This window comes from Anas platyrhynchos, chromosome 2, assembly GCF_047663525.1.
Source record: "Anas platyrhynchos isolate ZD024472 breed Pekin duck chromosome 2, IASCAAS_PekinDuck_T2T, whole genome shotgun sequence".
Classification (NCBI taxonomy): Eukaryota; Metazoa; Chordata; class Aves; order Anseriformes; family Anatidae; genus Anas; species Anas platyrhynchos.
This window is the reverse complement of record NC_092588.1, coordinates 37,509,823-37,527,708: the sequence shown is the minus strand read 5'-3', so window position 1 is coordinate 37,527,708 and position 17,886 is coordinate 37,509,823. Positions and strand designations below refer to the sequence as shown.

General features: G+C 35.3%; 1 protein-coding gene across 4 annotated transcripts in view; it reads left to right on the top strand.

Annotated features, from left to right (window-relative positions):
• The window catches only part of NKAIN3 (sodium/potassium transporting ATPase interacting 3), a 376,280-nt gene that overhangs the window by 342,436 nt on the left and 15,958 nt on the right, over positions 1-17,886 (top strand). For 3 of the 4 annotated variants that reach the window (XM_038175189.2, XM_038175188.2, XM_072034572.1), the window contains exon 5: positions 8,718-8,778. In XM_038175189.2, coding sequence (XP_038031117.1) covers positions 8,718-8,778 — 61 coding nt within the window. Of the gene's footprint in view, positions 1-8,717; positions 8,827-17,886 lie in introns of all 4 variants that reach the window. The other variant, XM_038175190.2, reaches the window with a different exon arrangement.

Here is a 17,886-nt window from a genome sequence, read left to right as displayed (position 1 = left end):
GGTTCTCTGGGCAGCCTGTTCCAGTGCCTCTCCACCCTTTGAGTAAAGAACTTCCTCCTTATGTCTAATCTAAATCTATCTATTTTAGTTTAAAGCCACTACTCCTTGTCCTGACAAAATCAACATCCCCTGACAAAAGGGACATATACCCTCACCAGCTTTCCTGTAGGCCCCCAGTAGGTACTGTAAGGCTGTAATGAGGTCTCCCCTGAGCCTTCTATTCTGAAAACTGAACAACCCCAACTCCTTCAACCTTTCTTCAAAGAAGAGGTGCTCCAACCCTTTGATCATCCTCATGACCCTCCTCTGGACTTGCTCTAATAGATCCATGTCCTTCTTGTGCTGGGAGCCCCAGAGTTGAACACAGACCAGGTAGGGTCTCACGAGAGCAGAGTAGAAGGGGAGAATTACCTCCCTTGACCTGCTAGCCATGCTTCTTTTGATGCAGCCCAGGATATGGTTGGCCTTCTGGGCTGCAAGTGCACATTGCTGGCTCATGTTGAGGTTCTCATCAACCAGTGTCCCCAGGTCAAAGCCAGGTTTAAAGAAAAAAAAGAAAACCATCTTTCTGTCTGCTTGTAAAATTAGATGTAAAGTGTTTTCTCACTCTGTAATTTAGCTGACAAGCTGATCAGGTATTAATGGAAGTATGAGAACTCCTACCTTGTCCCTAGCAGAACTTCTATTTTCTTTAAATACTGAATGAAAAACAGATCTGGGGAAAAAATATGCTGCTTAGCCAATGATTTTCTGGTTATTTTGTAGGAATCTGTTCAGATGTAGATCTGTTATCTCCCTCTTCCTTCTTACCATCCACATTCCCTTCCCTTTGCATCATACTGTCCCTTACCAATCAAGGTTTGAGGTTGATTCTATATTATACTATTGAGTTTCACTGTATTCAATTAAATCATTAACATTTGATTAATTTGTTGCAAGATAAAACACTATATTCCAGCCAGTCATGTTTAAATACTGTGTTCAATGTTTTTACGTATTGAGACTTCCATTTTATTCAAAATCGTAAGCATATCTTTCATATGATGGACAACCAAGTCAATAGGATTATTGCCTGGGGCTTGTTTCTTTCTCTTGTGTGTCTCAAGGACAAATGTTCCCAGATCCCTTCTGTTGGTGTAACTCATCTAGAGCAGCTGTTCCCTAACCTCATCTGTGAGGGATGCTCTGACAATGTTATCTCTGGGCTACCAGAGTATCTAGATGAAATTCTATAAACTAAATTATACAGAGGTCTTGATTAAGGAGTCTGATCCAAATTCTCCAGCTGTCTGTTCTAAGAACATATGATATTTTTTCTATAGGTCCTGTAATGAAAACAAAGTAAGGAGAATAAGCTGCAAGTAAGATAAACACTTGAGAGGGAGAGAGGGAAGTAATACAAAATGCTCTCACTTGTTTTTCTCACCCCTAACCAAGCAGGCAACGTAGCACTGTTCCCTCTTAACTGGTCTTTTTGGCAAACGAGCAATAGGGGTAGTTTTATATTTAAGATGCTGGAGAAATAAATTTCCAGATCAAGTGCAGATCATAATGCTTCTGATCTTGGCTTGGGAGAATTAGATTGTCAAATACAATTTTTATTTTAAAGATGAAGGGCCCCCACAGAGACCAGGAAAAGAGAAGAGCAGATACTGTGCAGGACTTCAAAAAGCAGTGTAACTAACAGGCATAGTCTTTTCCAGCATGCTGTTCTCCCCGTGTAGTGCTAGGCAGATGTTTTTTGAGAGAAGTTATCTCCTGCAGTATTAGCCAACAACAACCTTTATGTACATTTGAAGAACACGTTTATTTTAGGATCTCTGCTCACTTGTTTCTGCCCTATCAATATAAAGTTAAAGGACCCATCAACTCCTCTCACCAACTTTTAGAGTGCTTAATCCATTTTAAGGCCTATCTGAGTTGTAGCCTCTGGGAGAGCTCTCCACTACAACTCTAAATAGCACAGTTGGACAAGACTGGCTCTGGGTCATGCAGTTTAAATTGTTAGACAATGCCCCAATACCTGGATTTTATTCAAATCAAATCCAATAGATTTTAGGAATATTAAGTAAATAGTGTACTTCAGAACTTACTGCTATACTATGTTTTCTGGAGATTTTTCTAGCTGTTGGTCTACTTTTATGTTTTTAGATTTCTTAATACTCTAAGGTTGGGACTTATACAGTAAATTGGTGTGCATTTCAACATTTAGTTCTAGACAAAGAAAATAGAACTTGGAAACTGTTTCTGTAATTCAAAAATTGCATTGTTTTGAAATTATGTATAATTATAATATAGTGTAAAACTATTGTTATAGTGTATAACCAAGCATTTAATTAATTATAGTATATAATCAAGCATTTATATTGAATAATTATATATATAATTATAAAACTGGATAACTATATACAATAGTATACATTATATAGTCACGCAGTTATAGTGCATACTTATTATTAAACTACAGCTGTATATTGTTGTTACCCTTGATCCTAATTCCTCTTCTGCAAATTGCATTTTTGGATATCTGTTGTCATTGCTGTGGAATATGTGGAGCTATGAATTCTTCATGCTTGATAATCTCAGACATGTTGCTATCTTACTAACTCACATATACACACACATCCTAGGATAATATCCTGCTTCTCTTATGCATAGAATCATAGAATCACAGAGTAGTTTGTGTTGGAAGGAATCATAAAGATTACTTAATTTCAACCCCCCTGCCATGGGCAGGGACACCTCCCACCAGACCAGGTTGCCCAAAGCCCCATCCAGCCTGGCCTTGACCACTTCCAGGGATGGGGCATCCACAGCTTCTCTGTGCAACCTGTTCCAGTGCCTCACCACCCTCTGAGTGAAGAATTTCTTCCTAATATCTAATCTAAACCTTTTAGTTTAACGCTATTCCCACCTGTCCTATCACTACACTCCCTGACAAAGAGTCAGGGAGTCCCCAGCATTTTTGGGGGGACAAAGAGTCCCCAGCTTTTCTGTAGGCCCCCTGTAGCTACTGGAAGGCCTCTGTAAGGTCTCCCCAGAGCCTTCTCTTCTCCAGGCTGAACAACTCCAACTATCTCAGCCTGTTTTTGTAGAAGTGCTCCAGCCCTCTGAATTCTCACATTCTGGTTTAATGCTTTACTAATGCGTTACTAAATTAGCCAATAGTGAAATATCTCACAGAAAATGGGACTTGTATTTATAAGGTTCTCAAGCACCACTTCTCAAGCACCACACAGATAGACAAGAAATAATGATTCTTAGCTGTCAAGAGCAACAAAGGAAATCAAGATAAATCCATATTCAATGAGATGACCTGAATGTATTGGGAGTGTACAAGGAAGAACTTGAAGTAAGGTTGTCATATCTTTTTGCTTGGATGAATCTTCCAAAACTAGTTTACCTATAATAACCTGTACATTCTCTGAGAGCCAGGCTACCAGCCTATTTGGATGGTCCTGTCTTCTTGTAATGAGATCTCTATAAAACTGGGTAGTAGCTTAACAGTGATAAGTGTCCATTGTACATCTGATCTTGAAGATCAACCTGATAGCCTAGAGCACTGCTTCATGTAATCTTAAATACCCAGTATACTCTGATATATCTCTTTTGAACTAGAGGAACTGCAGTGTGTGAACCAGATAGTAAAGTAATCACATACTGAGACAGTAGATTTTAAGACCACAGCTGCTGATGATGATAAAGCCAGGTAAAATGATTTAAATCAAAATTATTTAAATAACCAATTTTAATAAAAAATATTTCAGTCTGCAGTTCATAACCTTGATTTAAATAAACACTTTTAATTTTATTTTGCATTTGTCCTTGCTTTTCTAAGGAAAGGTTAATACACATTAACTGTTAACTATTAAAATACATTAATTTACAAGTAAATATACATTTTACACCCAGTTTGTTTCTTCTTTTTAATAGGATATATTATAACAATATTCATTTATTAAAGCAATTAAGACACAGCATATATTTGCTGAGATGATTAGGTTTTTTAATTTCTTACGTGTTTTCACAGCTTCTTACAGTTAATGATGGACAATTATGTAATATAATTTCACTTCTATTAAACTAGGCATTTATATTTCATGCGGATATCCATATCTCAAGCTTAGAGGTTTTAGTTAGACTAAAGCATTTATGTCCTCTAGAGACTATACTGCCTGCATAGGGAAAAAATAACAGTCTAGTATTTCTACCTATGAGTATCAGGAGAAAAGAAATTACATATAAAAAGTCCTCATAATAACATCATATTAACGTACCTATGTTTCACCATTAAGAAATCCCTTTGTGCACTCCACTTCAAAGTCCTTGTCAACTTAAACAAGGTGACAATTGTTTCCCACACCCTGATCACTGTGATGTGGGGAATATGAGCAGTGTTTATCAGCTAGTCATTGGAGAAATATGACTTTTTGTACCAAAATAGTGGTGGTTTCATAGAAGCACTCAGTGTCTCATATCCAACCATGGCCAATGTTTGACTTTTCTGAGGATTATTTTATTTTTCTGAAAGATGGACTAGATGCTGTCAGGGGTCTCAATACCTGCTTAGATTCTAACGTTCCACTTTGGAATCTAAATTGCTGTCTGGATCAAGCCCTAGGTTCCCATTTATACACCTCTCATTGCTAGCGATATTTGATGCTTTGGACATCCTGTTCCAACCACTTCATTTGTCCCCTTGAATGATTACTGAAATACAAGATAAGAAAATTAAATATCTTTCGGGTCATTTGCATCATGGTTTCTTTAGTTATCAGGGAACACACATTTATGTCTATCACTTGGTGCCCGGCCAATAGCCAACATTTCCAATATCAAGAAACCAGGCAGTTCGCATCAATCAGCTCACTGCAAATTGGCAATTAATGTGATGGCTGGATGGGTTCACATGAGCATAACGTTATTAATTAAACAGCAGCTGGGTTAATCAAGATAGCAAAAGTAATTTGTTGGAATAAATATTTTATTAGTGTGTCCATCAATAAAGCAAAAGAAGAGGTTTTAATTAATTCATTTATAAAAATATTCACACTGTGGTGGCTGTAGCTCTGTTTAAGGATCTGAAAAGAGATCTAAACTGCAGAAGGTTATATTCCCACTTCATCACTTCCTACTAATTGTACTGTAGATATCAGTTACCCAGCTCTAATTACAAGTATGTTAGTTACAAGCCAAATATTGCTGTCCACCACTGAGCACCTATACCTAACAATTAATGTCAAAGGGCTCTTTTCTCTCTTTGTTGTTGTATTCTTTCAGAAATATGCATTCTACCTTTTAATTACAGAAAGTTGTTTTTGAAATATGGTGGATTTTGATACTTCCCATTGTGATTAAAGACCTGATTTTTCCTTTTCCTCCAAAAAAAACAAACAAACAAAAAAAACCTGAGCATGGTTAAATATATATTTTTTTACTTCTCTAGGCATTAATTGATAATCAGGTTGAGGAAAGTCTATCTTTTAAACCAGTATATGCCATAAACATAATATGTAATATCGATTTTTGTCTGATTGAGGAATATTTATCTACTAATGCTAAGAAATATAAAGAAATACTAAGAAGCAGAAAGAGGTGGCTGATTCTTCAAGAATAAGGCCATAAATAAGACAAAGACATTGCAACAGCATGTTTCAAACTCTAAAGGCAGTAGCAAAAGGTTTACTTTAAGATCTACTGAAAGAGCAAGATGTAAGCTGTTATGACTGCTAAAACAATCAGGTTTGCCAAACCTCATACTTTTTTGGAGGGAAGACCTCCCAGAGTATTTTTCCCTGTTGCTTTCTTCTTTGTGTCAAGTAGGTTGTTACCTATGAGAGTGGAAATCTCTTCCTGTGCTGGGAGAATGAGAGGTGGAACTAGCATTCTCAACAAGTTTGAGTACAAAAAAATTACAAAATACAGAATTGGATAACGGTAAATAATTCTAAATCGTTTAGCTTCCTTCACAAACATTCAACCCACAAAGACTGTGGGCTGAACTGTCACTCCTATTTCCAATGCTCTGTCTGTACCGCCATTCTTTGCTCACATCAGGAAGAAGAGGTAATGTTTTCAGGGTGCTCTGAAGCTCAGCAAATTTAGGATTTACTGCTGAAGGCAGAGGGTGAGGACACCCAATCATCAGCTTTAGCTAGGCTACACCATGGAGTAGCCAGACAGCAAAGGGTGATGCACAGATAAAAATGTGGTCTTTTCTGTAGTCAGATTCCAAATATTGTTATGGGAATGGTGCGGAAGAACTGCAGAGGTTGGAGCCTATATCTAGAATGACACCAGCACACATTATATAGCACAAAAAATATGTGCTTCCTGCAAGATATTCCACAAAGCAAGAGGTCACCCCCAATCCAGGGCACATGCCAAGCTGCACTGCCAACTTGCTGGGCATCATTGCTGCGATGCCTGTGACCACTTGCAATTCCCTTCATATACAGTCTTTTATGTATGCTTAATTCTATTTAATCGTGGCCTATAGTCTTCAAATATTGTATGGTATAGCTAGTAACCTCATCTAGAGGCATAAAAGAGGGAGAATTACTAGGACAGGTCCATTTAAAATTGTCTAATCTGTTTTATTGATTTTTTTATTTTTCTTTTTTTTTTTTTGATACCATGTTTTCCATGAATTGTTATTGTCCTGAAAAGCTGTACTACAATTCATTTTTATTGTGTTCATTATTTATTCAGCAGCTTTTCTCTTCAAAATATTTCAGTCACATACTTCGGGAGAAGAAACAAACCCAAGTGACTTGTCTAGTCAAATCTCACACTGTCAGTGGTGACCTGGAAATACTGTAAATAAGCAGATAAGCAGGTGACATTTCCTCTCGAAAAGCCACTCATTTTCTGGTTTGTTTGTTTGTTTTGTATGATACTTAATGCAACAGCAGTTTATGTGTAATGTTTGGGTGGCACAAGCAAAATACCTCAAATATAATGTGATTTTTTTTTTATCCCTTGAAAGCCTTTATATAATCGTGCTTCAGTTAACCTATGTGAAAGACACTTCGATCCAATACTCACCTGATAAAGGCTGTGACAATTTCTCCCAGTAAATATGACTCCCAGAAAAGCTAAGGAAGCTGCAGCTTGCTCAAAGTGAGAGGAAAGCTGGATTAGACTTACTGGCTCATTTTCCCAAAACATTGGTGAGGTGAATGCCCAAGAGAGGAAGCTGGCAGGACTGGGCTGCAACGCTGTGACAGCTCTCATTCACACGGAACTTGGCCTGGGTGTACTGAAGCTTAATTCTCCATGGGGAAGATTAATCCCTTGGAGGAGGATTAAGCTACAGTGAACTGAGGCCACTTTATTTCTGAATGGAAAAGGCCACACAGGGATTTAATGTGCTTTATCTTACATGCATTGATTTCACAGCTTTAGTTAATTCATCTTAACTTCCCTGAATTCCCTTGTGTGGACAAGCTTTTTGTCTGCAGAGAGGATCTTGGAGCTGCTTGTAAAGCTCCTGGTATAGCTCAAGAAGAAAGCAGGTTGGAATGATTTCTGTGCCAGTGAAGGAGCTTATACCTGTCTAGATGCTATTAAATTACCTCCTTCTCAGATGGTCGATCCATGACACCCTTAAAGGAACTATTTTAATTAGATTTTTTTTTTTAATGGATCAGACAAAAAGATTAAAAAAAAAAAAAAAAAACAACACTAATCTCTAGGTTATTTTAGAAATCTTTCATGAACAGCCTCTTCAAGGCTTTCAGATAGCACAAATTGTGTACAGCTGCACAAACAATATTTTCTCAAGCATGGACATGTCTGGGCAGTGCAGTTTATTATGTTTTCTTTCCCAGTGGAATTTTCTTCATCTTTGGTGATGGCCATAAGAAAACATTTTGTCTGTATGAAAAGCTAATGAGCAGAGTTTCTATTCCCTGGTCCTAAGATTTTAATCCCTTCCTCTCAGTTGCACAAGTGACACAGAGCTGGACAGGGAAGAAAGTACTTATGGGAGCTCTTGTTAAAATAATGGCATGATTTTGCTGGTGTTGTCCTCTGAGGAAATGCGTCTGCTCTTTTCTTGCATAGTGAATGTGGTTTGCAGATAGGTCCTTCTGATAAGGTGTTTCCTAATGCAGATGAATCATAACACAACTTTACTGTTTAGTTAAATCATGATTTTTCACATACCAAGTTAAACTTTGGCCAAGCAGTCCTTCACTGGATCACTTTATCTAAGAAAAATGATATCTCTTGTGGATTCTGTAATACCTTTACTATAACTTAATTCTATAGCACTCAGTAAATATTTTATCTTCTTTATATCTTAATTAGGTTCTTAGGGGGCCCTCAGCATTGAATGTTGACAGAGCCACGTGAGCACAGAAGTATTCAACAATCAAAGGAATGTACATAGTAGCTAAACATCAAGATCCAAGCACTTCTAACATGATGTTCAGACCTAATGTTTTGTAGTAGCATTCATCAGTGATGATCTCAGTGGGGCTAGAAAAGAGAAAAAGATCTTAAAATATAATGTAACGTGCAAAAAAAAGAGAAAGTCTCTTTAATTTATCTGTTTGTGACCACTTGCTCTGAAATTTACATATAAATTCAGGAAATTGAAGCAAATTTTTTCTAAATATAGCTGTGATACCTGTATTTATATAGCATTGTAATAAAAGATTAATAAGTGTTCAGAGTGTTCTAATGATTGCTTTTCCTTTTCTTTCATGCAGCTGATTGGATTTGTGTATGCCTGTTACGTGATCAGTATTTTCATGGAGGAAGAGGACAGCTGTAAGTACTGATACACACCTATCCATCTCTGGAGCTACAGTACCTGGGGTGAGACTTAGTCTTGCATTAACTACCAAGATGAAGAACAAAGTTTGTAAAAATGGCAGAATATGACAGTCATGTACACAACAAATTTTGCTCAAACCCATACTTACACTGTAGTATTTAGGTACTACAAGTGTCAGGATTATACTTACTGAACTTGTTTGTAGGGATCTGTGAACCAATTGCATGAACCAGTCATTCTGCTGAAAAGGATGTGATCCATGCTGCATATATACATGAGTTTTTCTGTATGTATATTTAAATTTGAACCAAAGCTCCTGAAGACATTTAGTCTGTTTTTCCAAATGACAGTTTTATCGGCAGTAAAGTTAATGCAGATGACAGGTCAAGCCATTTACAGTGTACTGTATTACTCTCATCAATAATTAGATAGACCTATTCAGCACTTAAAAGTAACTAGACCACACATCAGAAATGCTGACTCCATGTTCTTAACATGCTTTTATCAAGAAAACACATATACATACCCATATATTGTTCAGAGTTTGAAAATGTGAGTATCTTTTAAAAAGCATTTATCAAAAACAATTAAATGGTCTTTGGAAAAATATGAATATGTTGAATGCTTTGGTAGGAAGCTGTGTGAAAACTGACTGTGAGAACTGCCTAACAAACTTGCTATAAGCACATGACTATCATAAGTATTCTTAAAAACAGTAGTGAAACTGCAATGATATTGAATGAGCAAACAGGAGCAAGCAGAACAAAACTATTTAAAATAAAAGGATGTGTTTGTGTCAATTACCTCCTCTCATATGTAAGGAATTAAGCAGTATATCTGCCTTTAGGAAAAAAAAATATATATATATATATATATATATATAGCTATAGGATAAATAATGTACAACCAAATATTTATTTCTTAAGTTTTACTCATAAATCTTAACATAGTTGTTTTGTTTCTTCATAGAATAGCACCAGTGGGTGAGATAAATAGAGTACAAAAAAATAATTCATGTCATAAGGAAGTATTTGGTAATATCTTGAAAATCTTATTGAAAACATAATTCAGGTAATTCATGGCTGTGATGGAAAAATAGACTTTTTGATGAAAACAGTGTGAATATATTTTTCCACTGTTACAAACAATACTGTGTTCAGTTCTCCATCCTAATGTGACAGTTATTAGTGTCAAATCTATTTTCATGCTTTCATTTAGGTTTCTAATACCAAGTAAATATAGCAAAGAAATTCTCGGATAATATTTAGTGGGAGGAAGTCATTAAATTGTTGTACACATTGTTCACTTTGAAAAGGCTAAAGGAACCTGGAGCAGTAAATGAGAAATATGAACACTTGGAGAAGCAACATAAAATGTAGGTCTTAAGGAGGAGCAGAAGCCTAAACAACGCTCCCTTAGAAAGCTACGAAGTGCTGATTAGTCAGGAACTGGTAATATAGGATAGCTCCAAAGGTGAGGGTGGCAGCAAGATATACGAGATGTGGACTAAAGACTACAGAGAAATGGAGAGACAAATGTTCTTTTCATACAGCTGCTTTTCATACAGGCTTCATATTGATGTCGGGAAATTTTGTGTATGAGACAACTGCTAACAAAATGGAATGGGGAGGCTTCATTAAATGATCAGGAAGTCTGACAAACTCATAAGAAAGACACAGGCTACAGTACTTTTAGAAAAGCAATGCTGCCTGTATGTGCACACACGCATACTGACACAGATATCTATACCCAGGAAGATACTTTACTTTTTCCATTGGTGTTTTATATATTTTGTTTGTTTGTTTAGTCCTTCATAGTGTGCTTCACATATCAGTGTTTAGGCATGTGTGAAAGAAATACAAAACTCAGACCAAAGAACATAGCATATTCTTGGAAAATACCATCACCTGATAAAGAGTATAAGCAGTTTACATCTGGGGCCCCCCAAGAGGGTTATTGTCAAGGTAATGGCCTTATTCACTTACAAAATGCATTTACCCCAGACCCTCTATCCTCTAACTGCTACCCACCATCTTCTGAGAGTTTCATGCTGTATGATATCAATGGAAAATTAAATCAATGAGAATGGACAATTGACTTATTTATTAAACAATAAAGCATATCAAATGCTAATGAGATAACAGTACCTAAAATCTTTCATTAGGATTGTGTCAGTTTCCCATTTTCACTTGTACGATTATAATCTTCCAGATTCTTGTGTGAATATATTATTATTATTATTATTATTATTATTATTATTATTATTATTATTATTATTATTATTATTATTATTATTATTATTTAACAGAGGATTGTCTGGGACAGAGAAAAAAAGCTGTGTGCTGGAAGTGGAGCAAACAGCAGAACTGATACATCTAGGAGGTTTAACAACCAGTGGAGTGAAATAATTTCTAGTTTGTTGCTTTTTAATATATATTTTTCTAAGATCCCGAATCCAGTCAGAAGCAACTAAATAGCCCTTTAGTAACTCACTTTGGGCTGATTTGTGTCTTAATGCCTATTTGTGTTTTATAATCCTTCATTTTTATAGATAAATACATTAAAGACAAATGTTAATTCATTTATATTAATTCCACAGCTATGTTTTAAATGAGGAAACATCCATGCAAGGCGCAGTGGGAAAATTATTTGGTTTGGTAACTAGAGAGCATAAAAATGAATAGGGCTTATTCTGGAAAAATTCATATTGTTAACTTGCAGTATAATGAAAAAAAAATATTTAAAAGAGAAGTACAGTGGTGCTTCAAAATAGTCAAGTTTAAATTATTTAATGATTACATTAGGATAAAAGTTCAAGAAACTGTAATGAAAGAGCAATTTTATGCATTTTAATATGATGCAACAGGTTCCTTTCTTAGGTAAATGCAGCTATCATATTTTTGCAGTCGTTTGCATATAAGAAATCCTCGGCCATCTGAGAGTCACAGCCTCCCTAATTAAATACATTCTGCAATATTCAGTGCATCAAGTTAACCCCAGTTCTTGGTCTGAAACCTGTCAGGCAGACTTAAAAATTAATAATAGCTGCCTGTTTAGCCTCTGTGCAGTGCTTAAATGGATTTTGAGGCTGACATTTTGGCTGATGGACACTTCTCTGAACAGTAATAATGCTTGAAGAAACATTTATTTCCAGCTATTGCTCACCTTTACCTACATTCCAGACTGTAGTTAACTTTTACTTAGAAAGAAGATGATAGCAGGTCAAAAGGAATAAAAAAGAAGACATGTAAAAGGCACGCTGCTGTAGTGGGGTTAATACCTTCCATCATTCATCCTAATGAAAAAGTCTATTTATATCTCTTCCTTTCATTTTTTCATTTCTATCTTTGTAGATCTATCAATCTATATAAGCCCTTTTGAAGGAACAGAATAAGTGAAATCCGTAATCATAAAAGCCTGTCACTATCCTGTTTGTGAATCATTTTCTCCAAAAAATGAACTCAGAAGCTTGTTACCACCCTGTCAGAGTTACAGAATGCTTTTAATAAAGTGGAGTCTGGAGACTAGGCAAAATAAAAATGTTAAAAATGTTTTTAAATTTATAAATATTTTCTGGACTTTCTTTGAGAAACAATATCATTATTGCTGCTAAATACTATTTCATAAATATGACATTGACAAATCTCAAAAGTGATAGTTCTGTACTGTACGTGAATATGTAAAGTAGAAGCTGAATTGCATATAAATTGCATAAGGAAAAAGACATGAAAATAGAGAGGAAGATTTATGACAAACCTACAATCGTTCTTTCACCATTCATTATAAAAACAAGACTGAAATATCAAAAGGTCAATCCAAGGAAGTTCAAGCCTCTTTTGTACATAAATGAAAATAAGGGAAAGGGCTTCCATTCATCATAAAGAAAAGTTTTATTCAACAAATGAAACCACAAGAACAAAGTTAACAAAAAAAAAAAAATGGTTTTTGTTTGTCTCTCCCCTGAACCAGTTGTTTTTAGATCTCTGCTGTATTTCAGAACAGAAGACAATAACCTGCTTTTTAAAAAGCGAGTTTCCCCTATACTGCGTTATCTATAGGAACCTCCATGTGCTATCATTAGACAAAAATTAAGTAAGCCAAATTATTTACAACACTGAAAAACTACCACAATGCTTTATCTGACATATGGTATTGCATTTATGCACATCATTGAGCATCTGTTGTCAGTAATCTAATGCAAGATAATTTTTTATTTGCTTTTAATTTTTGTAGTTACACAGGAGGTCCAGCAGTGATAAATTTCTTATAAATATGCTATGTTTTGCAAAAGGAATGAAGAGCTATCATAGTAGCTAATAGTAGTAACATATCCATGTCTGTGTGATTACCTTTATGTATAAATATACATGTTTACTTAACTAAGCAGTATTTGGGAATCCACTACTAATATCTTTACATCAATTGCAATTTCCCATATGGTTGAGTCCATTTAACTCCTAAAAAATATATGATTTTTACAATAAAACAGTTAACATAAAAGATGACCAAGAAAGAGGATACTGCGTTAAACTTCTATTGGGCATTACCAGATTCAAACATCCTCAGATGACGACTATCTTAAATTATCTCACTGAAAATGAATACTTGTGAAACTTTCCAAACAGCAGCCAAAGATCATCATTGAGCTTTAGCACTCACCACTTTCATCTTTAGGCCATAATGACTTTAGGTATTGAAACAAAATGTGCTGTTACTGACCAGCAGATGAATATGCTTGACACAGACTTTTTAAATGATGGTAAATTTTGCTTCCTGGTTCTCAAACAGCATTATAGCTTCCAGGTTGAGAGTATTCTCCTGGCTTTTGCATATCTGCAAAATGACAATCAGTATTTTTGGAAGGCTTGAAAAGAAATTTGCATCTGCTCATCTGGAAGAATGACACAAAATCACAGAATTTGGTGTACCAGTAAGACAATGGCTGCTGTTATTGCCTTGTAGATGTCCACTATAAAACAGAGAAGAGAAGCAGGTGACATACGATCAGAAATACCACCATAAGTGTCCAGGAGGCTCCCTCAGCTCAGTGGTGGCCCAGGCCAACCCCACCAAAAATTTAATGGAGCCAAATGTCAGCTTCCAGCTTCCATAGACAAGAGAGGCCTGTCCAGTTGGGAGTTTACTGATTAGATGCAGACTCACCTATTTGCTATCATGCTTACTCCACTTTCTCCCGTACAGTAAATATGCAGGATAAACCTATTATTGCAACAACATTTCATGGTCTTACAGTCCTGTTAGTGTCTTCCTACATATCATTAGCCTTAATGTGTGAATTGACTGAAAATGCATGTTTGGTCCTATTTTGAACTGATATAGTGAATTCTGAAATATTTAATGAAGGAGCAAATACCTATGGCACATTATACTATTTAAATTAACACTACATTCTTTTCTTTTCTTACTTTTTTTTTTTTTTTTTACATTGCTTTATTATACAATTGCCTGAACAAGCATTTGTTCTTGTTCCTATGGAAATAAGCACATAGATACAATTCAGAAAAACAAATGTAAAACCTCTGAAGTAGCATAAAATAAAAACTGTTAAACAATATAAATGCTGAAGACAAGAAGAAATCTTGATCCTAGTTAAGTCAGTGGAAAAATAAATAAATAAATAAATAAATTACAGTGAAGGCGTGATTCCCCCTTCTTTATTCTGCTTTAAAACTGTAGATGAATAATCCATTTCAGGAAAACAACTAAGAACAAAACACCCATTCCATCCTCTGCTTTTACAGTCCTCTAGCAAAATGTACAAAATAGTCTTTGTTTCCAGATGTAATCTCCATGGACTGTTACAGAACACCTTGTTCTAGCTGAGAGATGGTCTTTAAATAATAGATAGTGCATAATATACAGAAGGGGAAGTCTTGGCTCTGGAATATTTCTAGCAGCAGCAAAACTTATCTGCCTGAAAGTATCATAAATTTAATGTGCAATGTAACATGTAGGGTTTATCCAAGTAGGGTGTAGATGAAGTATGAGAGAGTAGCAACATCTAAAAGACATATAAACTAATTCAGTTTTTCATTGATGAAGCATAGCCTGCTATAATATGCGACTCACATAACTTGAAGAAATTCTCCCTGAGTTTCTGAACCACTTGAACAAAATATTTTAATACATCTTCAGTAAAGAACTCATTTTTTACTGTAGGGTTGCCTCTAATTTCCTCTGCCGTCACCAAGTTTAATTATGCATTAAACTCTGACTATCTTTTCTGGCATAGGTATGAAGATGATAGTCTAGATACTATTTTCATGCTAGCCAGCAGCTTATTTATTTTTCATTAAAGGATAAGGGTAAATCACTCATTATAAGAGTCCTCCAGTGCCTATCCACAATTCTTCCTATAAATATGAAATGGATTTTTTTTCCTGAAATTCAGTAGTAAACTATCACTTTATCACTTTATCACAAAGAATTTTTGTTGAATTTTTGTTGAATATTCCACAGAATATTAATAGATGAGAGCAGTAGCATATATGTGTGTGTGTGTGTGTGTGTGTGTGTATATATATATAATGTTTAAATGGGCCTTCATTTAAACATTTAGAAATATTTTTATGGAAAGCAAAATATTTTTGATTTATTTTTTGCAGAGCGTACTAACATATTTCTCTGAACAGAGAAATGTGTCAGAACACTACCAGGGCATATATTGGCCAATTCTGACCTTTATGAATAAATGGATAAACATGTATGTAGGTGAATGTGTATATGTGTATGAATGTGTGCGTGTATTGATATATATATATCACACACATATTTTGTTCCAAACATAGGTAAATACAAACTCCCCTTAGCCTTTAGTTGGTTTCCAGACTGATAACTAGAAAGGACAGCATTTAAAGGCTAGCTCATTACTACCTTATAAATTCCTGTTTTGCAAATGTAATTAATGTCAAACATTTCTGTTGTTGATTCTTAGAGATATGGTTTAGTGGAGGACTTGTTAGTGCTAGGTCAGAGGTTGGACTCGATGATCTTGAGGTCTCTTCCAGCCTAGACAATTCTGTGATTCTGTGATTCTGAATACTATATACCATATCCCAGGTATATATATACATAGATTAATATATACCTAAAAGACGATTTGCTTCAAATAGGTATATAATTATAATAATGCATTTTTCCTTAAGCTGGGAATTACACCTTCCTTTAAGATTTCTTGGTTTACTACTGTAATAAATAATATTCTCACTAAAATGGAAATACAATTTCAATTTAGAGGCAATATATTGTATACTGACAGCTCGTTGACATTTCTTAGGTCCATTCCTTGGTCCCCAAATACTCACAGTATGCCCTTTTTTTTAAACTAGCAGATTTGATTCAAGCTTCTACTTAGCTAATTCAATATTGATTTAATTTTAGTCTCCACCTTCCACCTCCTTGGCCTTTCTGTTTAAATTAGATCTGCTTTTAAATGGATGCCATCTCAACCCCCTGTTGCCAGCACCTTAGCCTTTTCACTTAAATTGCATCTATTGTTAAATCAATCTTACTCCAGCATCCAGCATCCCTCTCCTGAGCTTTCCACTTGACATCACATACAGGCCTAAGTGGTGCCTGCTCCTGCCCCTAGCTTTCACCCAGCTTCTCCATTAAAATTAAATCTCTTTCCAAATCCATTTTCCACTTCCAGTTGCAACCTTCTTACTTTTTCATTTCTAAATGGCAACAGCTTTGTGTCTGTTTTAATTTGTAGAGCTTGAAAGGAAACTTTTCAGACTCCTGTACTTCCCTGTAAATACCATCTCCTCCAAGTCTTAAGATACAGGTAGATGGGTTCTTCCAGTTTCTGGGCCTCAGCTTAAATAAGATCCATTTCATTGTTTTTGTTGCCTGAGTGGGAATTTCCCTTAGGCTAGTTACCACATCATACCTAAGAGCTCTATATTGTAACAGCTTTAATTCATGTTTTTAGTGTGAGATGTGTAAGCATGGAATTAGTGGTGGGCCTGTGTTATGGAGATGGCATACCAAGTCAAAGAGGATACACATTTAATGAGGCCCTACACCAGCAGGGAGCTGGCCATAAATTATCTTGGTAATACACTGGTAAGGAATCTGGGGATTCAGTGAGCTGAACAGTTACAATTGAGACAAATATATAACTGCTTCCCGTTATAAATAGCTCAATGTGTTTGACAGGCTCAGAATGCTCAGAAGGATGAACTGGCTTTTTAGGTGGTCAAAATTCTCAATGCCTTTTCCTTTATGCCTACGTCTGGTCTGAGAGAGTGACACTGAAGTTTCATCTTATAAGAAAGAAATGTCCTCCCTTTTTCTTCCTTGCAGACAATAACCTCAAAAATGAACAGATCCATATTGACCAGATGAGAGAAGAGACTGTCACTAAATTTCCCTGAAGCTGAGATTTATATTCAATTCCTGACTATCAATACTAAGCTTTGAAATACAGTATTAAAAAAAAAAAAAAAAAAAAAAAAAAAAAAAAAAAAGGAGAAAAAGGAAAGGAAAAAAAAAAAAAAAGAAGGAAAAAAAAAAGCCAAAGCTGCTCATTTCTTGTTTTGATATACTATGGGTCCCATTGCATGTAATGTTTCCCAATGTATATATGAACATGATTGCCTTACAGACCACTTGAACAATTACTTTGCAAAGGAGCTACAGTACAAATTCTAAGAGGTGGCTAACCAGCATAACTCAGTGAAATACATTAAATCAAGCTATGTCACAGTCACAGTCAGGTAATTTTGGAAGATAATTTATTTGGTAATGTTCTTTCCCCAAATATAGCAAAGTTAAACAAATAAGAATTAGTTATCCATAATTTTAGCTGTCTCAGTTCTAAATCTAGTAAACCTAAAGACAACCAGCATGTTTAACCAAGATAGGTCGTAATTTTTTTCTTGGAAAAGGAAGGGATACCAATGTTGCTTAATGATAATATCAAAGCAAGAGAAAGACCCATACAAATAAGGTATCACAAAGATTTGTTAGAAGAACCACAAAGAAAAACAACATATTAAAATATTTTTTGCTAATCTTTTTTTTTTTTTAATCCTATTGATTTTTACTGTAATTTATATTTAGTTCTGTGTACTGAG